We start from the raw sequence: 25,619 nt of genomic DNA on the forward strand, positions 1-25,619 counted from the left end.
CATGTTTCATGCTTTGCTGTGCATGAGAACAGACTTCAAAAGACAAAACAGAATGGGAATTCAACAACAGAAAGTTCTGACCGATAAATATTTCCAACTTTTTTCTAACATGCCTGCTAAAGAAAAATGTAGAAGCAGCCATTAATGCAAATGACCTGTAGAAGTAAACCCTATGTTCAAGTGAATAAGTCTGCGTTCTAGGAGTTTAGATAAAAGATTTATAACAACTGAAACCTAGACCAGAAGCAATCTTACAGCATTTAAATAATGGCTATAATCTCATGGTTTTGTCGTGAATATTCCTAAATTTTTGACATCTTCTCTTTTTTCTATATTTACAGTAGTACATATTCAAAATGTAAGCTACCTGAAGGAGTCATAAGTGACATAGTTGCAATAGATACCTGATTTGTACAATTTAAATAATGAAATGAAATTCAAAAATGTTCATAAAATCAATAATAGTTAATTACATTTTTTCTGTAACAAAGCATATTTAAATTTTGGGATTTACACTCAGAGTTGGTTATAAAATGGGCAGCTATATAAATGTTTTAAAAAATAAATAAATTAAAAAGCACTTACAAAATAGCGTCAGTTTATTGAAAAAGGCCAAAATGTTGCTAAAGGCAAGGACCACAACAACAAAGAGATTATCAATTATTCCTTTTTTTAAAAGGAATGAAATAAACTTTAATGTTACTGTGGTTGACAGTGAATTCATCGCCTAGAATGTTTTTGGCAAAAATAATTTGTAACAATAATGTGCAAGAAGTATTAACTAATATTACCATGTACAGGTAATATATTTCAAATTAAATCTCTTGTATCTAAAAGAATTGTGTTTCATTCTTTTGGCATTTCATTACTCCACGTAAATTGTACATTTCATATGGAGGCTAATCAGATTAAAAGTGATAAATTAACAGCCATAATTAGCATAACTATAGACTCAGTAAGTAATTTATATGCTTTATTTAAGGCACATATCGTATATCTTAGAATGGTGGTTTGGTTTGTAGAAAGAAATTAAAAATGACAACATATTCAACAATATAACACTATAATATAATTTTGAAGTAGGTAAATTTTATAAACTAGGCATTTTTACTGATGTTTTAAACATGATTTCCATGCTAGAGATCAAGCCCTGTTGCTAAATATTTCTCTTCACTTATTTTTTTTCAATATTTAAACCTGCAAGTTATATATTATTAACTAATAGTGCATGTTGACAGTGATCTGTTTTGTATTATTGCCTCTAAATTACTCCTACATTTTTTAATCTGCTACATGTGACCTTTTAGTCATAGCCAAATCTAGTCCTAGATCTGCCTTGGCTTATTTTTTCCAATAAGCAACTAAATTGGAAGATCATTTAAAAGAGTACTCTGATAAAGTAGGGTCTCCCTATGAAAAGGGGAACCTGAAAAAATGGCTCATGTTTACTTTTATAGTTAGCATTTCAAAGTACAAGTTGATTGGTTTAGAAATAATCATCTGTCCAGTTGTATCGTAAGAATTAAATCATCCAATGTGAGTATTGACACGAAAAAGAGCATTGTATTCTGAATAAAAGTAAAAGAAACATTTGCAAAGAAAAAAATATTAGAATTGGTATGGGAAAGATATATTCTTAGCATTTCCCAAATTTGGCCTTGAATATTTGCTTTGTTCATGGGGCTTGAGAAGAGCTGAAATTGGAACGTTTACATTTAATGTCCTAAATGATTTCCTGCCAGTCCTGCTTTCTAAAAGGGAGGCTGTTCTTGAAGGTTACGGCTTAGGGCAAATAATTAGCAATACATTTGAAAAAGGCAAATTTAAAATACAAGAAAACCTATGTTAATTAGCCAGTGCAACAACTGGCTAACAAGTACAGTGGCTAACACTGGCTAACACTATAACACTGTAGTATAGTGCAAGTACTACAAAAACCATATCTGAAGAATTACCAAGTCCATACTGTGTGGCTACTAGTAAAGCTTAATCAGTATATTGCATTGTAAGCTTTCCAGAATCACTCTACCTGAGGGATCCCCAACACCCAGTCCACGACATACCAGAAACTGGTCTGTACAAATAAGCAAAGTCCCATCCACGAAATTCAGGAAGTGCATGAAATCATACCCTTCTGGTCCGTGGAAAAACCTCTCTCCACAGAACCGGTCCCTGATGACCACTATCTAGAGGCCGTTGCTCTAGATAGTGAGATGGGCAGCATATAAATTTAACAAATCAATATTACAAGCACTATAGGCTAAAAAGCCATTCATAATTCACTTCATTCAAAGGCCCAAATATTAAGACACAATTTATTTTGAAATTTTCAAGGTATTATTTTCACCTGACAAAGCCAAAGCCCTAGTATATAATTTTCAACAAAAAAGAACAAGGTATAATTTATTGGATTTCTTATATGGAGATATGAAGGTTTCATAGAACACCTACATATAAAATGTTTCTAACTCTACTTTTAACAATCCATTTCTACATAGTACAACAAGAAAATAATTTTGTTGAGTAAAGATATGGAGGCCTTGAACTTATTTTCAACAAATCTATGCTAGGTCATAGTATATATATTACTCAGATTTCAGCAAATGGTATGATGTTTTTTCCATGTTGGTGATTACACCTAACCAACCTTAACTGATCTCAAAAACCTAAGGAGAACTGACCTGATCAATATATACTGTAGGTGAGGGAGCATAACTGCATTAGATAGATTGAGAAGTTAAAACATCATCCTGAACATTAGCAATGCAAATCAGATACATACTGTAACCATGACAACTGTATGGACATTAACAGTATGCAAAATGTACCAATGCTGAAATAGTTCCTTCTGAAAACACTATCTTGAATTGTAATCCCATTTCAAGGTCAAAACATATTTTTTCTGAATTTAAAACAGTGCTTTTTCATGTTCAGATGTTTCTAACTCAGAAGCATAATCAGACCAACTCACTTTAAATTTTGCAAACTCATAATGGACAGGTCCCTTAAGTCATTAGGAGTCAGGCTTGACTTGGAGACTTTAACTTTTTTATTATTTTTGTTTGTCACAGTTTTCTAATGAAGAAAAATCTGATTATTAAATTCATGAGACATTGAAGTTACTTTATAAGAAAGCCCATTCTGTACCATGACCAAGAACCTCTCTCTCACATCATTGACCAAGTCATTTTAACCAGTGTCTAACTTTGTTCAATGACATGCTGCATCTACACGAACCAAGCCATTTTTCTAATGAGCTTGGTTTAAAAAATTGAGATGAATTTTTGCCTTCTTTTTTCCTAACTAACCAGGGAACTGTAATACTTTATAACAATTACAATTAACAATTATAATTAACAATTATTACATTGTTTCTTTTATCTTTCTGTATTTTGTGTCTTTGGTTCTGGATAATTCCTGCCAGAGTGTGGTTGTGGGTTTGTGAGCTATTGTTATTCTTAGGGTTAGGGTTAGGGTTAGGGTTAGGGTTAGGAGGATTCTAGCTGTCTGAAAGAAACAATGTAATCTGAAAAATCAATTGTAACTATTGCAACCAATTCTATGTGGCACAAATATCACATCAATTAAAAATCAGGATCCATAAACACCAGTTGGCAGTCAAAATTCCACAATCCCAAATCCCACACCAACACCAAACAGCACCAGTTCAATTGGAGCAACACAAAAATAATCAGCCACACTACCAGCCTCCACGTTCATGAATTATTGAAGCCTGGTACTCCACAAGCAATTCCATCAACAGACACATTGACGTACAATAGCATATGAACCCCTCAGAATCCAAATCAACTGTACAGCCAATCAGAGCCAGCCTCAACCAACCCACACAAACCCCCCACACACACCAGCATTTCATCTCCTATTGACCCTGACCTCATCCTCCTTATTACAGGACCCATCACAAGACCAGTCACAAGACTCATTGATGACACACAGCTGCCCCCCCCACAACACTCGACACACACCTGAAGCCCTTTTAAAGAGAAGAACACTGATATCCCCTAAACTCTGCTGAAGATGTTACCTAGTGTGGTAACGAAATGTTTGGAAACCAACCCACAGTGACTTGAATATGTAGGTTTTAACTTAGAAAAGTTGAAGTTTATATTATAATAATTATAAATAATTTGCACATTGTTGGTAAACTAAAATATGATTTATTACAAAAGGGACATTCATATATTGCCTGCATTTACATAAAAAAGAGTGCCTAATGAAAAACAAGATTAATATCCAATGGAAAATTATAGTCTAAACATATTACTGTGCCTAAATGACAACCCTTCTATCAATCCTAAGAAAACTGCTTAGATTGCACAGTTTGTAGGAAGTTTGATTATTTCTCATTATAATTAATGATCCTCCATACTTGAATGGCAAGAATATTGCAAATGTCCTTTATGTACAGTAAATCAAAATATCTGCTGTTTTATTCCTATGCTTGTTTGGCAGCATTTGAGAAATCTTCTGGAATGTCTTTCAGATTACAAAATATGTTAAATCGTATCTTTTTAACTTACCATATAGGTTTTAACAACTAAAGTAGAAAACAAGTAAATTATATAATATGAATCAATAAAATACAGAAGGTAATTGTACTGAAAAAATTAACATGGCTGTTTTGAATCACCAAACATAAAAAACTATATAAAACACTCTCTCAAAACATATAATGTTTTGTACTCATTTTGCAATCCTATAGGTATTCTACAATTTGAATCACAATTGTCTTGTCTGTTTGTCTTATTTTAATTCAGCTCTGAAGCATGATAGCTATTCTGATACCCTACCAATAATTTGAGAAGCTGTGGAAAAGGGACTATTTTGTACAATATGCTCAGAAAGAATATCTCAATATTTAATAATATCTCGTAATATTATTAAATATAAGGCCTGGTATGGTATATAAAATGGTTAATTTATTAAGCTCCTATTTCCATTTCTGGAATTTTTATGCACCAGAGAGTACAACTTATTCAAGTTTCTAGAAACTATAATGTGGAAGGAATTTAAAGCTTTTGAGAAACCTAGTATCAATTTTTGAATTGAAGATAACAATTTAGCAGTATTTCTAATTTTTAAAAGGACTGAAACACCTGAAAATATACAAAGTAGCTGTATATTTTATTTGCAAAACTTTTCAGTGTTAAACAGTTATAAAAATATACTAAATGTAAAAAATAAGAGGATTTATTATTAATGATTTTACTCGACTACATTTTATAACTACGCTAACTGTGTAATGTGCATGTAAGGAAAAGAAAAAGGTTTCACCTGTCCAGTTGTGTCCGACTCTAGGAAAGGTGCTCATCTCCATTTCCTAGCCAAGGGAGCCATTGTTGTCCTACGACACTTCTGTGGTCTTGTGGCTGGCATGACTTTATACCAAGGTACATAGAATGTGTACTTTTTCACCAAAGTGGTACCTATTTATCTACTTGAATGTGCATGCTTTCAAATGCTAGGTTGCAGAAGCTAGGGAAAAAATGGGAACTCACCCCATCAAATGTGCTTAGGACAAGCCCAATGGGTATACAACATTAAACAGGATCAAAATAGATATGGGTCTACATCTCCATTTAAAAGTTATATATTCTTTGAAACGGACTTATTTAGAAGTTTATTTTTATCTTCTAAGCCAAGGGTCCCCAACTTCCAGTCTGTAGACTGGCACTGGGCAGCAGCACACCAGAAACTGGGCTACGCAAACAAGTGAAGCCCCATCTGCAGGATGCAAGCAGAAGTGAAACCCCACCCCCTCTGTTTTGTGGAAAAACCTCTCCACAGAACCGGTCCCTGCTGCCCAAAAGGCTGAGGGCCACTGTTCTAGACTAGGTAAGTAGACAATACAATGAGGTGGGTTTATACATGTCATTCCAGATCTTTTTAGACCCTATAATATTTAATTAATTCATGTAACCTTTTTTCTGAAATTCTTAAAATTTGATTTCTGTAATCCTAACATTAATTCCTACCAAGTAAGTTTGTGTTCTATACTATCAGTACCCTAAATCACAAAATATCTTCTACATTATTGTCACTACTTCCAACTATAAATATTTCAAATTAGTTTTCATGGTAAATTGTTTTGACTCTGGGATCCTAATAATAGCTAAGCCTCCATTCAATCTCCATATGTGTCACCTCCATGAGTATATGTGGATATATCAATCCTTGGTTATTTCAAGACAACATACCTTTAGGAGTTGAACATTCAGAATCCAGAATTAAAAATTGGGAATAGTTTTAATCCTGTATCGAATTTAGCATGTGTTTCTTTGTAAGTACTCATATTTGAGAAGGACCTAAGCATGACTAAGGTCATTTCCCAACCCATACAATATGGAGATTAGTTGAGAGTTACGCCTAGTCAACATAAAAATACTCTGAAAATGGCTGTGATGTAATAATATACCTGTAGTATGGATGTTTAACTCCATAACATTCACTTGTATCAGGCTTTCAATTTCCTTTTTAGATAGAAAAGCATCTAAAAGATAGAGGGTGCAAAATCTAGTATGTTTAATCTCTTAAATAACTTAAAGATTTTTTTTTTTTAAACAGCCAGAATATATTTTAACAGGTTTATTTACAGAATTACAAACTGTTGTTTTATGATATCACCTAAGATTTGGACTAAAGACTATTATCTATATAAATAATTTTCTATTATTATCTATAAACATGTTTCTTTCTTCATTTGAGTAATTTTATAAGAAATGTCTTCATCACAGTTTGTTGATTTTTAAAAGAGCTACAAGAAAATAAGACTTATGAAATTATATCTATTATGGGCGAAGACAGAAACACATTTTATTTATGTTATTAAATTTAGAAGTCTCTTGACCCTTATGACTCTGGGTGACTTACATTGCAAAGATGAGAACAATAAGGCAAAAAAGAAAGATCAATGAAACCCTCACTCCTCTGCAAAACAACAATACGGGTTCAAAAATCACTTTCACCTCTCTCCCTAATCCTTGGAGAAGGACCTTAGTTTTCAAAGACTTTTAGAACACCATCAGAGTGTAGAATAGAATAGAATAGAATAGAATAGAATAGAATAGAATAGAATAGAATAGGATTCTTTATTGGCCAAATGTGATTGGACACACAAGGAATTTGCCTTGTTGCAAATGCTTTCAGTGTACATAAAGGAAAAGATACATTTGTCAAGAGTCAAGAATCATCAGGTACCACACTTAATAATAGTCATATAGATCTCTGAAGGGATACTATTCAAGAGGGCTAGGACTGTGACAGGGAAGATGTCAGCTTCGGAAGTCATATTTCTTCGATGCTTCGAAGCTGCCACATTTAGAGCCTGGGAAATTGGGAGGGCGGATTTCATAGAGGGGTAGAAGTTTGACTCAACATTCTTCCACAGAAAGTCAAGTCCAAGTCACCTTGGCAAGGAGTGGTTGGAGGAAGGTCTCCACTTGGGACATTGTTTAATTGGTTCGTGTGATGGACTGGTAGGTGCAGGGGAGGGATTTTTGGTTTTCTTTTGGGAAGGGAAAATCTGGAACTCTCAGATTCGGGTTTTCCCAGATGTGCCAAAATGACAACTCTAATAAAATGGAACTTTGAGAAAATGACTGTCTCGGAGTTTATTGGTTTGGAGTTTGTTAGTTGGAATGGTGAAAGAATATCTGTTTCAGATCTAGATCCTGATAGATGGTTTTGTTTATCTGGAGAGACCTGGACTCTGCCCGCTTTTAGGGTGTACTCAGTGCATGAAGAATATATTTTTTAAAAAATCAGAATTGCATTACAATCATATCTTTCAGCTTTTAAACAGTCAGCTGCTTTTCAAAGTCAGTTTTGCTTTTACAGTTTGATCTCCAAAAACTTCAGGACTTTCAAGATATTCAAAATTACTATCACAGCTTTATCCTTCTTTTGGGATAAAAAAAAACACGACAAGAAAGAGCAACTGATGATTGGAATCAGTAAAACCTACTGATAAATATACAATATAATTAGCCTCAAGAGGAAAGTTTTCTTCTGTTTAGGTAAGGAATTTATTTAAATTATTCCTTCCCTTGGTTCATTTTAAGATCTTAACATTTTTGTGAGGTGAAGTATAAAGTTAGAATAAACTTAATTACAATAAACTGTCCTGAATAATGTAAGTAATAGTATAGAACTATAGTTAAAAACATTTTTAAATGGAATGATGGGGAAAAGTGGAATGAAGTGCATATTTTGATTGGCAGTAAGTTGTTAGCAGATTTCTATATATGGAAATATAAAAACCAGCAATGAAGGTATAGCCCTCTCATATCAAACTACTAATGTACAATATTAAAAGTAATCTTCTATCAGATGAATAATAGATATATATTAGCAATTGTGAAAAGGCAAGCTATCTGCTTGCCTTTTCAGAGTTTTAAATGAGCTTTTCAGAGTTTTAAATGATTAAAGGCTTGAGTACTTTTAATGTATGTGCAATTTTAAAAAATGAAAGTACAGATTCCTGGACTTCCAAATTTCACTGAAATCAATGAAGAGGTTTTTGAAGTATGTTTTCTTAAAATTTGGCTTTCAATATAAAATAGGATTAGATGTAGAAAGAAACCTGTGGGTTATATTTCAGACATAGATTTTCAAGGGGTTAAAGCAGTTATGAAAGGAAAATGCAGAAAAACCTGGTAATAGGAAGCTATACCAGAAGAACTGTCTTTTTCATAATATAAATAAATTGATACAGTTAATTTAAATTAAGAGCACTAGTATTTAATACTTAGAATAAGATTGGTAAAGAATGAAGTCAGTTGAGCTATGGGATAAATATGAGAAATAAGGATTTGTCTCCATTTGAACATGAGATAGGTGGTCTCCAAATTTGATTGATAAATAAATACACACATACATACATACATATTTATCACTTAATATGTTATTTTTCCATTAAGTGACCAATGGTAGCCTTATTTCAAGGATTACTCTGATTTAATGGAATATATGTCAGTCACTGTTTATATTACAACATCCTCTCTTACATTCATATCCTGATACCATATTTCCACCATTCATTCAGTTGTACAAGAGCTTTAAAGAGTCTCTGAACCACACACATCTGCTCCCATTCTTCTGAATTCTAAATGATTTACTTAGTTTAATATCATATTAATATTTATTGTTGCAATGCACATTTTATTAGGCTATAGAGTTGTTTTATTTTTCTAATAATTTCATTGAAAAACATGATTGGCATATATCCTTACCTCCAAAGCAGCCAACAGAGAAAAGCAGAAACATCTGTTTCCATGGGAATAACATCTCTGACTATGAGATTAGCTGTTGTCCAGCCTCAAATGTACACGTATTTGTCCACACAAAATCCTTAATCTGTTAAAATATGAATACAAAAATATTTTAGTTGCCAGAGTCACAGTAAAAAATGAAAAATGTGTATTAAATGTACTATTAAAAAATATAGATATTTTTATTTATTTATTTTATTTTGTCAAGCGATTATTAGATAACAGGTATAAGTATAAATATGGTTATGAATACATGAAATGGATACAAATAAGAAAAAAAAAGAAACAATAGAATAGGGACGGTCGGCCCCTTGGTGTGCTTATGCACACCCCCACAGACCTCTTAGGAAAGGGGTGAGGTCAATAGTAGACAGTCTAAGGTTAAAGTTTTTGGGGTTTGGGGAAGAAACCACAGAGTCAGGTAGAGTATTCCAGACATTGACCACTCTGTTGCTGAAGTCGTAATAATAATAAAATAAAATAATAATAATAATAATAATAATAATAATAATAATAATAATAATAATAATAATAGTAGAAGAAGAAGAAGAAGAAGAAGAAGAAGAAGAAGAAGAAGAAGAAGAAGAAGAAGAAGAAGAAGAAGAAGAAGAAGAAGAAGAAGAAGAAGAAGAAGAAGAAGAAGAAGAAGAAGAAGAAGAAGAAGAAGAAGAAGAAGAAGAAGAAGAAGAAGAAGAAGAAGAAGAAGAGATGAAGATAATTCCCTGTTAAGGGCCCTAAAATTTAGACTACAAAAAACTTGTATGACATGAAACTATTGAATGGGTATACGGATTATTAGAGGGCTCTTCTCTTCCCAATTTAATCCTGTCCCACCAGATCCAACAGGGTGGGTATATTATGTGTTCAATTATCTAAAGAGCTACAACTGGCAAGCCCTAGGCCTAAGGCCTTTTCTGTCTTGGCATTCACATTATGAAATCATACCTACCTACCATGTTTCTCCAACAATAGGGCCTCCCCCAATAGGAAGTCCCAGCATGTTTTATAGGCATAAAATGAAATTAAGCCCCTCCCCCCAAATTTAGGCCTATTTTAAAACATGCAAAATGGGGGGAAGGGCAGGGGGCTTGCCATTATGAGTGCCCTTCAGGCAGCCACCATGTCTCACCACCAACCTCCCTACTCTCGCCAAGTACTTTTGCTGCAGACCCGGGTATGGTGCTGCCTGCAGGCCAGTTCAGCAGATGGGCAGCGTCGGTGTGGATGGTCACTTGGCATCAGTATGTCACTTTGTATCGGGAGACCTTCTGCTGCTGTTGCTTCAACTTCTGCCCATGCTGCCCCGGCATTTGGAGCGTCACAGCCGGAGATACTCGGCTTTAAACGCTCCTATCGCCACCTTCCCAGGCATCGTTCGAAGGCAAAGCCCATTCTTTTAAAAATGACACCATACCACGACAAAGCCTCCCCTGCCTGAGAGGGCAGCCCAACCCCATGTGGGGAGGCTAATTTCCTGGGGCCGCAGCGCAGGACCGGCCCACCCCGGGAGAAGCGCCCAGCCACCGTCCCTGCCTGGCACCGGGCAGAGTGCTAAGAGCCTCGCCTGAGGTGCCCTGAGCTGCTGACAGGTGCAGCTCTGGCCAAGGCAGCGGGCGCCTCCCCGCCGGGCCCTCCGCTCATCCCCCCAGGGCCGCACCGGAGCTGGGCGGGCTGGGCAGAGCCGGAGAAGCGAGCTGCAGGTGCGTGCCCGCCTGCCAAGCAAAACAGCTGGGCTGACCTGAGCTTGGCTTCCCAAATCCCTCCAGCCCAACCCCAAAGGGGCCACCGGTAGAGGCCACCCGAGGCAGTGATAGCACCCACCCGTCCATGGACAGGAAAGCAAGGTGATGGCCCATGTCCTCCTCCGAGTCAAGCCCCATTGAGCGAGTACCTCTGACTGTGCCGCTGCAGCATTTGGAGCATCGCCACCACGTTTGGAGCTGCCGGTACATTTGGAGATGTGCGGGAATGGGATGGGCGAGGGGTGGAAAGGATTACACCCCACTGCTTACTTCCCATTATTTTAACTTTTATTTTTGGTCTGTCTTTTACAGTTATGTTTTGGTTGGGTTGAGCTATAGTTTCTTTTTGTGTGAACACAGATGCAAAGAATGAGTTAAGCAGTTCTGCTTTCTCTCTGTTGCCTGTTACTTCCTTGTCATATTCTCTCTTTAGTGGACCGACTGTTTCCTTGATTTTTTCTTGTTATTTATATGTTGGAAGAAACTTTTTTTATTATCTTTGACTTTTGTTGCAAGTCTTTGTTCGTTCTGAGCCTTTGCTATCCTGACTTCGTCTTTGCAGATTCTGGCGATCTGCTGATATTCTGCCTTAGTTGTATGTCCTTCTTTCCATTTTTTGTACTTGTCCTTTTTTTCTTTAAATTTGCCAGAGAGATCTTTTTGTAGCCATGCTGGTTTCTTCTTGGATTTCTTGTTTTTCTTTCTCAGTGGTATTGTGCTGGTCTGGGCTTCTATGATCATACTTTTTAGAGTTTCCCAAGATTCTTGAGTTGTTTTCCTCTTTAGGATTTTCATCCATGGAATCTTTCCTGAGTTCTCTCTGAGTTTATTGAAATCAGCTCTTTTAAAATCCAAGACTCTGGTGTCATTATGTTCTGTTGCTTGTTTGTGTTATGTTGAATTCTAGTATGACATGGTCACTCTCACCCAAGGTTCCTGCAGTTTCAACTCCCTCTATCACTTCTTCTCTATTTGTAAGAATTAAGTCCAGTATGGCTGTCCCTCTAGTTTCACCCTCTACCTTTTGGACAACAAAGTTGTCAGCTAGGTTGGTTAGGAACTTATTTGATTTCCAATTGATATCAGGATAATTGAAGTCTCCCATTACTATTGTTGTGTGTTTCCTGCATATGTTTGTTAGTGGCTGGCAAAAAGGACATCTATTTTTTCTGCTTGATTGGGTGGCCTATAATATATGCCTATGGCCATGTCATTCTTTTTTTCTTTTATATTGACCCATATGCATTCTAGGTGGTTTTCATCTTTGGTTTCAAGCATTTCTGTAGCAATATAGTGGTCTTTTACATACAGTGCAACTCCACCTCCTCTTTTATGGGGTCTGGTTTTTTTTTGTTTTTTTTGAATAGTTTGTATCCTTCTACCAGTATATTCCAGTCATGGGTTTCATCCCACCAAGTTTCTGTTATTCCAACTATATCATATTTACCTTCATGTATTCATAGTTCGAGTTCACCCTGCTTGTTCCCCAGACTTGTATATGGCAGTTGAGATCTTTATGTTTGACACTGTGTTTACTGTCTACACAACCTGTGTTGTGCCTGTCTGCCTCTACTTTCTTGCCACATGGTATGGCAGTCACTATTAAATGCTTGGTTTTGGTTGGCATCAAGGTTGATAAACTTACCTGCACAAACATCTATTTTGCATGCACTGGAATCCTTATAGCAAAGATGGGTGGCCGTGGGCTCCCTCCGCCAGACCTGCCGGCCAGGGAAACAGCACTGCCATCACCTTGCCTCCCTGTCCGTGGATGGGTGGGCGCTATCACTGCCTCAGGTGGCCTCTCCCGGTGGGCCCTTCGGGGTCAGGCTGGAGGGACTCGGGAAGCCAAGCTCGAGTTGGCCCAGCTCTTTCACCTGGTAGGCAGGCGTGCACCTGCGGCTCGTATTCCTATCTCTGCCCAGGCAGGATGAATGGAGGGCCCAGCGGGAGGCGCCCTCTGCCTTGGCCAGAGCTCTGCTGCCAGGCAGGAGGGTCCGCCTGTCAGCTGCGCAGGGTGCCCCAGGCGAGGCTCTTTGAGCTCTGCTTGGCGCCAAGCAGGGACGGCGGCTGGGCGCTTCTCACGGGGTGGGCCAGTCCTATGCTGTGGCCCTGGGATATTCACCTCCTCACGTGGGGTTGGGCTGCCCTCTTGGGCGGGGGAGGCTTTGTCATAGTAGGACATTGTTTTTAAAAGAATGGGCTTTGCCTTCGAACGATGCCCGGGAAAGCGGCGACAGGAGCGCTTAAAGCCGAGTGTCTCCGGCAGGGCTCCAGTTGCAGGGAGGAGTCCTAACTGGCCCCGCATGGCTGCACCAAATGCTGCAGTGATGCTTCAAAGACCACGGCAGCACAGGCAGAAGGGAAAGCATTGGCAGCAGAAGTTCTCCAAATATGAAGTGCCCCACCAATGCCGAGGCCAACATCCAAGCCGACGACGCCCGCCTGAGGATGCAAGGGGGGGAATTAAGTCACCCCCGAAAAGACGGCCTAGCCATTTTTGGGGGGCTCAAAAAAAAATAAGACCTGGCCTTATTATATGAGAAACACGGTACCTACTACCTACCTACCAATCAATCTATCTTTGTTGAATTTTAAAATCAAACTCAATTTGAAATTGAAACAACATATATGCAAACTATGCTGCTTGTGACTTAGGACTGAATGCTGGATCTTCAGAGAAGTTATGGAAAACTGAAGACAGCCCTGCAAAAGCAAAGCCAACGACTGTACCAAAGCCCACTTTAGTAAGGACAATTTGCAAGAGATGCAAAATGCAAGTATAAGAAAGGACACAGGATTATCTATCAGTGCCTGCAATCCAAAAAACAGACAAACAGAAAAACTTGGATTTAGAGAAGAAATAGACTGGTGCAGAACAGCACAGGACACAGGCTAACAGTTTTCTATACATTTATTTTCAACATGTACTATGAATAACATGAACATGAGGACCTTACTAGGTGGAAAATATAAATATCAAAATAAACTGTATAATTGGATAAACAGGAAACAAAAAATACAATCCATAAAGCAACTTTATTTTTGTTAACGCAGATTGGGGGACATTATTAAATATATGAGGAAAATTCAGAAAATTAAAAAGAGCAGCCATGCCAACAAGATAGAACTTGAACATAATTAAAATTCATCTGACATTTTACTCATTGCTTGTTTACTATAAGAAATGCTAATTATCTTCTCTAACTTTGTAGGAGAATGATCTAAAACAAAGGACCATTAAAAACAACAGACACAGTCTGAAGAACCATAATAATATCAGTTAAGAATTAATCAGTATGATTCAATCATTAAATGAATAGAAGATACAATTAAGCTACAACTATAGAAAGTAGAATGATCTGAAACTGCACTTTCTTGTACTTTGAACTGAGATGAAGAAAAAAGCAAAATGGGTTAATCAAGTTGTAATTGATTAATTTTATAAGGAAATGGAACTAAAACCAAAAATATTCACTTAAAACAAGAGGATCATTTAGAGGTTTATAAACATGATGAGACCTAAGAATGCCAATTTGGTGCAGTAATGCTTTACTAAAAAAAGAAAAAAGAATTCAAGAACAAACAAATAAATCATTTAGATCTGAGCAACACTGAAACTGAACAAATAGCGATACCTAAATAAAACTATGAATCGGGACTGGATCTTAATGAGAAATAAAATAAACCATGGCCAAGGGATCAGTTTATTTAAATTGTTTTTACTGTACTTGATAAGAAGTATCTATTTAGCAAGTAATACTATGTGCAAACAAGCACATCATTGGGCTGACAATGCATGAATTAATTTAACTTTTCCTTATGCTAATTGTATTGTCTGACTTTCTAAGAGCTGACTTTGTAAGAGTTCACTATAAGAAAGGATAAGTATGGGGCAAGCCATCTGTACATCGAGGTCAATCATGACTACTACTAAGGGTGATGATAGTGCTCTCTAAAAAGCAGAGAAATAAGGGAGGTGCAATAAGGGTGAGAAGAGTTGGGAAGGTGGGACACTGTTGTTAGCCAACAATGGGGGTGGGAAGGTAGGCAAGAGAATGAAAAGGGGCGTTGGTACTTACCTGATACGCCTGTTCTCGGTGAGCTGCGACGAGCATCCAGAGAATGGGAGGTGCTTAGTCTCTGCTTGGATAGGCTGGGCTTAATTGAATAGGATGCTGTTACTCCTCCCTGGCTCCACCCTAGCGTCCCCCAGTTTTGGCGAACACGAGGTGATGCAACCCCCATCCTCTTTATTGGTCTGATTGTGGTTTTTTTTAAAAAAACTTATATCCTTATGACGTTGGCTGGAACAGGACGCAGACAGATATTGGGTGGGGCTGGGTGTTCGTCGCAGCTAACCGAGAACGGGCATATCAAGTAAGTACCAACGCCCCTTCTCCATTGAGCTACTCCGAGCATCCAGAGAGTGGGACATACCAAAGCTTGGCTTGTCCTACGGGAGGGTCTCCGTCTGGGTTGGAGCCCCCTCACTGTCCAAGTGGACTCGTAACACCCTCCTACCAAAAGAGGCTTCAGCAGAAGTAAATACATCAATTTTGTAATGCCTAATGAAAGGTAATAGGGAGACCCATGTTACCGCTCTACATATTTCTGCTATAGGAGCTTGCATGGTCCAGGCCGCTGAAGTTGCCGCGCTCCTTGTTGAGTGGGCCGTGATGCCCCTAGGCACAGGCAGTGCTTGAGTCTCATATGCCTTGGCTATCGTGGCCTTCAGCCACCTGCCTATAGTCAAAGAGGAGACTTTCTGCCCCTAACAAGTTGGCTGAAAGGATATGAAAAGAGATTCAGTCTTTCTGAAAGGAGCCATTCTAGGTAAGTAAGTACGGAGAGCTCTGTGGACATCCAGTTGGTGCCATTGATGCTCTAGGCCCTGAGAAGGTCTGGGGCAAAAGTTAGGGAGAACTAGTTCTTGTGACCTGTGGAAGGCAGAATTGACTTTAGGCGTGAACGTGGGGTCTGGTCGAAGCACCACTCTGTCAGCATGGAATATACAGAGGTCCTTTCAGGCCAATAAGGCTGCAATTTCTGATATACGTCACGCTGAGGTTATAGCCACGAGGAAAACAACCTTGTATGTGAGAAAATGGAGGTTAACAGTTTTCAGGGGTTCAAATGAGTACTGTGAGTACTTCGTTAAGGTCCCAGGTCGGGTAACGATGCACCACTGGTGGACATAAATTTGTGGTGCCCCTAAGAAAACTCTTTATCCATGGGTGATGGGAGATGGATGGTAGACCTTCCCAAGTCACCACTGAGGCAATAGCTGCCACTTGTCATCTTAAAGTGTTTGGAGAGAGGCCCCTGTCGAGACCATCTTGGAGAAACTCTAAAACTTGTGCAACTGACAGCAAAAATGGGTCCACCCTGGATTTGGTGCACCATTTGAAAAAGATAGTCCATGTGGCATTATATATACGGCTTGTAGAAGGGCGCCAAGCCGCTTGAATGGTATTGATCACCCTGGCCGAAAAATTCTCCTTTCTTAGATGTTGCCGCTCAACCTCCAAATGACTAGGTGGAGCCATTGAGGGTCCAGGTGCTGGATCGGTCCTTGGGTGAGCTGAATGTTGTGTGGTGGAATTTTCCATGGTTCTTCTGAGGACAGGCCCCTGAGATCCGCAAACCATGGCCTCCTGGGCCAGTAGGATGCCACCAAGATCAGGTCCGCTTTCTCGTCCAGTAGTTTTTGTACCATTTTGGGTATCAATGGGAGAGGGGGGGAAGGCATATAGGAGACCCCGTGGCCACCGGCACTGGAGGGTGTTGATGTTCTCCACCCCCTGGTATGGGTACTTTGAAAAATATCTCGGGAGCTGTAAGTTCAGAGGAGAAGCGAACAGATCTATAACTGGTAGACCAAATCTCTGGACTGCCTCCTGCAACAGGTCCGGATGCAGACGCCATTCTGATTGCTCGATTGTGGCCCTGCTTAGCCAGTCTGCCTGTGTGTTTGTCAGGTCGGAAATATGCTCCACTCTGATAGAGGCTAAGTTCCTTTCCACCCAAAGGCACAGTCTCTCTGCTTCCCACATGAGATGTTTTGAGTGGGTCCCCCCTTGTCTGTTGATATGTGCTTTTGTTGTGACGTCTGTCAGTATTAGTATGTGTGTCCTTTGAATATGTGGGAGGAAACTGCGAAGGGCCAGGTGGACTTCCCTGAGCTCCAACCAATTACGCTGTTCAATTGCTCTGCAGTTGACCAATGCCCGTGAGTCGAGAGGGACTGGGAATGAGCTTCCCATCCGAACAGGCTGGCATCCATGGTTATGGTGAGTCTTTGGGGCTCTTTCAGTGGGCAACCCTGGTTGATGGCTGGAGCCATCCACCAGTGTAGAGATAGCTGGACTTTTGTAGGAACTAACACTCTGGACCTGGAATTTCTTAGTCCCGATCTTTGGAATGGAAGCAGATACCATTGGAGCGATCTAGTATGGAATTGAGCCCAAGGAACAAGAGAAATACAGGAGATCATTTTTCCCAGTAGTTTAGACAAATTGGTTAGAGGAACCTTTTTGATGGTTCTGATAGACTGAGCTAAGGTTTTAATGCTCTCCTGTCTCTCAAGGGATAGAAACACTCTTCCTTCGGGCAGACTTCTGGTTTGAGTTTCTTCGCTGACAGACCGAAACCGTGATCATGCACGGTTTCGATCCATGCTCGCCATCGGAGCGCCCCAAGCCGGCCGGTTTCAGGGCTAAGCCACCCCATAGAGGTGGTGAAGAGGGGGGAGACTGCCAGCAGGGTTGAGGAGAGCTGCATCTCTCCTTCTCAGCTAGCCATTATTCCCTTTCCTGAAGGCGGTTGCAGCGGTGGTCAGAAATGGCCACCTCAAAGAAGAACTCGACCGGAAAAGAATGTGCAGGAGGAAGATAAGAAAAGAAAGTCTTGGTTGACTGGGTTAAACTGCAAAAGCAAAAATGCAAGGTACCCTGGAATTTAAACTATAAAAAAAATTACATTGTTCCCAAAGAAGATTTTGAAGCAGCGAAGGAGAGAGGGAAGGGAAAGGATTTGGTTTTGGTTTTTTTCTCTTCCCTTCCATACACTGACAGCTAAGATACTTAAGCAAGAAATTGGAAAAAAAATCTACTTTGACATCAGCAGGCATTTAAGCTGAAAATAAAATGTCAAAGGGATAATAAAGATTTCTGGATATTTAAAAGCTTTTAAAAGCAGGAAAGGAGAGAAAAAGAATAAAAGGGCAGGATCTGGAAAAATGGAGGAGACTGCCTGGAACTAAAACCTCAACAAGATTCCTAAAAGATACATTTTAACTGAAACTTGGCAACAAAATAGTAGAACCCCAGGAAGAGAAAGTGGAAAAAAGAAGTAAGAAGAAATATCTTGGGATTATTTGGATTACTTGGTGATCTCTGGATTTTTGGTTATTGCATTTAAATGGCTAAAATCAATCGGGTGGTTGTTTAAAAGTTTTTAAAATGGCACCACTTTTAGAAGAACTGAAAATGGATCTTAAAAAGTATAAAGAAGATGCACAAGAAGGGAGAGGTTCTTTTGGCTTCGTATTTCAACTCTTAGAAATGGAGATCTGGAACTATGAGAAACAACAAGAAATGCTTGCAGGAGAAGATTGGGACAAAGAAAAAGCCATCTTTAATGATCAAGTAATTTTATGTGGGGGGGGGGAAAGGAAAGGGGGGAAAGAGAATGAAAAGTTTAAGATTTGAAAAAACAACCAAAAAAAAGAATAGTTTGAAAAATAAGTATAATATTAGAAAGCAACAGAAGAGGGGATTACAGAAGAGAGAATTAGAAGTAGAGAGACAAGGGGGTAAAAAGGGGAGGGAGAAGAAGAGAGGGAAGAAGGAAAGGAAAAGAAGTTATAAAGGACAGAAACAAGATATAGAGAAACAGGGCAAAGGTATAAGAATTGAAAGTATAAGCCTGTTTAGAGATAATGGGTGAAAACTTAATTGTAAAAGGGATTCTGCAAAGGTACATAAGATAGTATTGTTATATTACAAATAGAAATAATTTTTGAAAATATGCTTAAAATGATGGATAAAATATTTATCATAATCTAATGGAATGTTTGTTAATAAACAAATGAAATAAAACGAATGAGAGAATTAAATTAGGAAAGGATGGGAACATTTTAATTATTATTAATGATTTATAAAATATAAGTGAAGAGAAATATGGTGGAAAAATTAATTATGGAAAGCTTATAAGTGTTCCCAAGGAAGTATGATATTTAATTGAAAAGAAATGTTAAAGATGTTAAGATTTTAATGAATATTAATGATAGAATTGAATTGGAATGGAATGAGTGTTTTAATTACATATATTTATAATCTTTTTTTAAGAATATAGTGTGTATTTTAAGAATGTACCAAGCAGAATGCGATTGGAAGTTATGTATTATATTGAATGTTGTAATCTTAAAGATCTATATTGAAGCTTATATAAGAGTTGAATGGATAAAATTAAAAGATATAAAGGTGTCATACTCCAATTAATAACTACAGGGGAAAATTTGTTTAATGAGAAAAGATAATATGAAATTGAAACAAGACAGACAGAAAATGTAAAACAGTAATAAGATATGGAATAGAACACAAAAATGAGCATGAAATTGAGTTTGTGTCTGTATGAAGAAGTGTAATCCGGTACCATGCTATTTTCAAAAAAAAAAGATGTTTTATTTGTATTATGGTTTTTTTTGTAAAAACCCAAATAAAATTTTCAAAAAAAAAGAAGAAAGAAACACTCTTCCTTCTACTGTGTCTATTATCGAGCCCAGGTGAGATAAACGGGTTGAGGGAAACAAATGGCTCTTTGCCCAATTAATGGAAAAACCATGTTGTTGCAGGGTTCACAATGTAATTTGGGTATCCAATTCTGCCTGCCTGGATGAGGAGGACAAAATCAAAATGTCATCCAGGTAGCACTGGAGCCTAACTGGATTGCTCCTAAGGTGTGCGGCCAGAGCTGCCAGAACTTTTGTAAAAGTTCTTGGGGCCGATGACAACCCTAAGGGCAGGGTGACATATTCAAAAGGTTGGTTGTTGTAGCAGAATCTGAGAAATTTGGAACGTGAAGATCTAATTGGTATGTGAAGATAGGTCTCTGTTAAATCGATGGAAGTCAAAAAAATCACCCTTTCTTATGCTAAGGAGAATGGATTGTAACGTACTCATCTTGAATTTGCGGTAGACTAGAGTACAGTTGAGACGCTTTAAATCTAAGATGGCCCTCCACAGCTCCGAACTCTTGGGAACTACAAAAAGTAGAGAATAGAATCCTTGTCCATGTTGATCCCGGGTTACTGGTTGGATGGCCTCCAGAAGCTTAATTAAAGAATTTTTTATCAAAGCTAGTAGGGGCTGGATGCACTGCTGCTGAGGTCCAGTTTCTGGATCAGATCTGAAAACATTTGCGGAACCGGAATAACCTCAACCTCGTTAATGGGTTGTGAGAAAATCAAATCCTCTGATTCTTCCTGAAGTTCTGGTTGAAGAACGGAGGGAGAGTTTTCAAGGCGAGCTGTGGTTTTGGCCTTGAAAAGAAGAGATCTGAAATGCTATAGATGAAATAGCCCATAAAGGTGGGTTGGTCTGGCTTGAGGTCCTCGTCCTCAGACATGCCTCTTTCTAGGGGTTCCTCCTCCAAGGGAACTTCACTATCTTGAACTGATACTGCGTCTACTTGCTCCATTTCGGGCTCACCTTCTCCCTCCTCCTGTACGTCTGGATGCATATGTGAAATGACAGAAAACTCCCCTTGAGGAGGTACCTGAGGATAATGTAGGTCAGTTCTGCATAGAGATCTTACTGATTGAGAGTCACATTCCAATACTGGTATCTGTCTGGTCATCAAGGATTGTTGGATCCCGGCTGCGATTCCTCTGCGGATTGCAAGCTCCATCCATGCCTTCATAATTTCTGGTACCTCATCTGGCAGGAACTCCTTCTGTCGTAGGCCAGCCACTGTTGGAGTACAGGTTGCCTTGGGGGCTCGCCTAGGGATATTTACGCTTGGTGAGGCCTGTAAGGTGCTAGCCAGCCTGTGTGGCATGGACAGGTCTAACTGGTGGCTGTTGAGTCTGAGATAGTGGAACTGGGGGAGGAGGCTGGGAAGTTCTTTCAGCCTCCTTAAAGCATTTCTCAATTTGCTTTTCCAATGCCTTCTGGCGTCGGGTAGCATCTTTCTCAGTGGCCTTTGAAGGACTCTTAGATTTCTTGGACTTATCTAGGGCCTGTGTCTTAGCACCACCTAAGTTCTATAAATTGCCAAAATTCACCAAAATGACTGTTGCCCAACTCTAAAATGGCACCGGCCAGTTTTTTTTGTTTTGGCGCCAACACTGCTACAACCTTAGTTGCACAGTCACTTAAAAGGGCACAAAAAAAACAGATACTGTGCGACTGAGCGATAAAGAGTGGACCAGGAGTGTTACACCGCCTGTATATCCTAGGGGAGGAAACGCCACTGGTGAAAGGCAATTAGGAACTGAATGAGCACACTATCTTAAAAGCGGCTCAAATTTCGAATCGCAATGGCAAGACAGAAAATATTCGAAGAGCGGCAACTGCGATCTCTGGGGAAAGCGCGGCTGCCAAAAGACGAAGCAAATTACGATAGCTGTGGGTGGCAATTGGCCCAATCGCCAAAGCAATCTGCTTCGTTCTGACTGCTTCTCTCTCTCTCTCTCTTTTTTACCAAATTGCTGTCGGAATTGAGAAAGATGGTCAAAGAATTTAGAATACTGACTATCTAATCAAACCTGAAATGTTCCTTCTCCGGCCAAGGATAAGCTGCCTATCAGACCAAAGGCTGAGCTAAAACTGGGGGACGCTAGGGAGGAGCCAGGGAGGAGTAACAGCATCCTATTCAATTAAGCCCAGCCTATCCGAGCAGAGACTAAGCACCTCCCACTCTCTGGATGCTCATCGCAGCTCACCGAGAACAGGCGTATCAGGTAAGTACCAACGCTCCTTTTCCTTCTCTTGCCTACCTTCCCACCCCCATTGTTGGCTAACAGTGTCCCACCTTCCTAACTCTTCTCACCCTTATTGCACCTCCCTTATTTCTGTGCTTTTTAGAGTCCACTATCATCACCCTTAGAAGTATTCATGATTGACCTCGACGTACAAATGGCTTGCCCCATACTTATCCTTTCTTATAGTCAGCTCTTCCAAAGCCAGCTCTTAGAAAGTCAGACAATACGGAGCAGCTCAATGGAGAAAAATCCCTTTTCTTTTCACCCACGTCACTCCTCAACAACAGCAGCAGCATGTAATGCCAGCTCTGGGGTAGACCTTGGTGACTCATGTGGTTAGAATGCTGGGCTAATGATCAGCAAGCCCGTATTCGACACCTGAGTGCTGCTGTGTGATGGAATGAGCTCCTATCCTTCATTCCAGCTCCTGCCCCCAACCAGTTTGAAAGCAAGTAATCACAAGTAGATAAATATGTATCACTTTGGTGGGCAATTAATGGGACCTGAAAGAAGCCCTCAACTGCACAATGGTGATGTCACCATCTAATCCTTTCAACCCAGAAGGGTTTCATTGCTTCTGACATAAAAGCAGACGCAGCAATGCCAATGAGGGCAGTGATTCTGTTGGCCTCATTCCTGAGGCACAGTTAAGAGAATGATAGTAAGAGAGGAAATGGTTTTTGAGAGAAAAATGAAATATTTACTTCAAAGATGGAAAGAAAGCACATCCTCTGTGACTGGATGGATGAGTTCAGGTTGTACTTTCATTTGAATGTCAAATGCAGTGTATCAGTAATGTTCATTAAAATATTCTTAATATAATCGGGCAATTGCCTAAAGCAGGTTCAAATGCAAATATGAATCTGACTTTTGGAAATCCAGAATGTTCTCAGACTGAAGATAATTTGGCAACAAATACTGCAACAATCTTATGGTACAAAATACAGGAAAAAGTGCTGCAAAATGTTAGGCTTTTCATCCTCATATATTTAATTGAAATAAAACCTACTGACAATACATTTCAATGTTTTATTTGTGACAGATATTGATCCTAAGAAAAGCCCTGTTTTTTTAGTGCAAAATCATCAAGACACATAGAAGGTATAAAAACTAAAATATTTCATGTTGGTTTGCATCTATATTTAGCATTAATTCTATAAAACAATGTATGCAACTTTTTCTAATTTAATGTCCTCCCAAAATAATTCTAATTAATTGTAAATTTTATATTTTTAGTGTTGCAAATTTGAAGCTCTTTCCTAGTGCTAGATCTTAAAGGGGCTCAAGAAAATATCCAGCAACTAAAATCATTGTCTGGCTGATAAATTGCTACTCATAAGGCATCTAATCTTCGAATTTTTTTTAAAAAAACTATTTATTACTTGAACCCACACTGAATGACTCAAAACATAATATTCATAATAAGATTGCATTTAGTAATCTCAGCCTGCAAAATGAAAATCATCCAGGTATGCATTCAAATCTTTTTTTTATTAAAAATATAAAAGGAGTACAGTGGTCTCCCCAAAATATTTTCAATGAAGCCATGGTTCAGCCATGGTACATAATCCCTTCAACAAACTTAATCAAGCTATTCTAAGCTTAGGATTAATTTCACAAAGTAATCACATAAAAGAAATTGCAAATAATAAAAATAGCTGCCATGAGGTAGATTTCCTCAGTCCTCCAACATATTTGTAGTTGTATTGCTTTCTACAGACATCTGGAAGAAATACATGGCACACAGCTAAATTATTTGTGAGACCAGCTGTCTTCAATTATCTCTGCTCATCTCATGAGATCTGGCAGGGTAGAGCATGCTTCAGATCGTTTTTAGGGGGGGGGGGAAAAGACACCTAACAGGATCCAGAAAATATGCCTTCTAGCACCGTCTATGGCATATTACTCCCCACCAGGTTCAAACAGCCCCGAATCTACTGACCTTTTGAAAGCCCTGAGACCATAACCCTTTTCCCAGACACTGATCCAAATTGTGAGATGAAACTGGCCAGAATGAAAGATATCTGTGTGGTCTATTCAATGGCTGGCTTAAATTATTCAATTATTCTGGGTTGTTTTTTTTTTAGATTCTGGGTGTTTGTTGTGCTTTGCTTTTAGTTCCTTCTTTTTGTATGCTTCCATTTAATTATAAGCTGCCCAGAGTCACCAGCTGTTCATCCTCCTATTTTCTTAGATTTTGGAGCTATAATTATAGGTAATACTACAGTGCAAGGATTCTCCTTGAATTATTCAAAGCAGTGAATATTCAAGGATGGAAGATTTTTAAGTTGGCCCTTATTTTTGTCTTACACTGACATTCATCAATGTTCCCCTTCTGTTAAAAATGACTGGCCACATTCTGAGATTCACTGGGACAAAAGATCTATTATATTTGACTCCCAAAATGTCAAAAAAAAATTGCAGGATCAATGAGTATACCTTTTCCTCTAGTTTTACCTGCAAAATACCCTAATTTTTCAAATGCATTTGAAAAACAGTATGTTTGTATAAATTGCCACCCTAACATTCCTATACTTTTACTATAATTTTGATTCCTGTAACTCGGGTCCAGACAAAGTGCTATTATCATGAGTTTGATCAAGAATTTAAGTCTTGGGGATGTGTGAAACTTTGAAGATTTTTTTTTCAGTTTTGACTAATGAAATCAATGGAAAAATAATGCAATTAATTGAAGAGGGGCTTCTCTTCAAAGTGCCAGATTTTGGAACAGCTGCCATTTTGATCCAGATATTAAAAGGAATCTCAGCGCATGTGATCACTTCCCCTGGTTGTGTGCTTAATTAAGCAATTAGCTTATAGTTAGTAGACAAAATTTTAGACCACATGTTAAACATCCCTAAGGGAATACATCTTCCTGTGATCTAAACACGTAATATTTAAATCATTATCTGCGGCAATGATTTGTATCTTTTTCTGCTATACGTGGGAAAAATGGCATTTTTTGCTCATATATACACTAGAAGACAAAGGAGAAGACAAACAACTCCCCACCACCTCTGACATTTGCAGGCTCGTTCACATAATAGTAAATTATGATTTAAAACTAATTGTTCAGATTTGCGATAGACCCGATAATAAATAAATAATAATTCCTTCTTTGAATAAAGGAAGGAGGAGGGGAGGAAGAGGAAGACGGCACTGGACTGGGGGGTGAAGAAGCTTGAGAGGTCCTGTGTACCTCCCATGTGCACTTATCTATTTTTCTTTCCAATGCCTTGTGGTGCCTGTTGGTGTCTTTTTCTGAGGCCTTAGAATTCCCTTTTGTCTGTTTAGATTTGTGCTGAGATTTAGACTTGACCCTTGAGGTTGAGGTCTGGGAACCACTACCACCTGCCATTTCGATTATTTTACAGTATGCTCAGAGGCGGTTGGCACGCTTAGGGGCCTGACCAAGGGTGGCATGCCCAGGGGCCTGACCAAGGGTGGACAGGGTGCCCTGAAATCGAAATCCCTCCCTTTTTTAGATATAAATATGTATATGTATATGTATATGTATATGTGTGTGTGTGTGTGTGTGTGTGTGTGTGTGTGTGTATGTGTATATATATATATATATATATATATATATATATATATATA

The 25,619-nt window shown here is 38.7% G+C and overlaps 1 protein-coding gene across 1 annotated transcript in view; it reads right to left on the minus strand.

Annotated features, from left to right (window-relative positions):
• LOC113419540 (contactin-3-like) overlaps window positions 1-25,619 on the minus strand; it is a 210,520-nt gene that overhangs the window by 147,960 nt on the left and 36,941 nt on the right. The window contains exon 2 of the mRNA XM_087954589.1: window positions 9,252-9,375. Within this exon, the coding sequence (XP_087810715.1) occupies window positions 9,252-9,306 (55 nt within the window). The 5' untranslated portion in view covers window positions 9,307-9,375. The remainder of the gene's footprint in view (window positions 1-9,251; window positions 9,376-25,619) is intronic.

Source organism: Notechis scutatus, chromosome 2 (genome assembly GCF_049901735.1).
Source record: "Notechis scutatus isolate UNSWTSFEM ecotype Mainland chromosome 2, rNotScu1.2, whole genome shotgun sequence".
Classification (NCBI taxonomy): Eukaryota; Metazoa; Chordata; class Lepidosauria; order Squamata; family Elapidae; genus Notechis; species Notechis scutatus.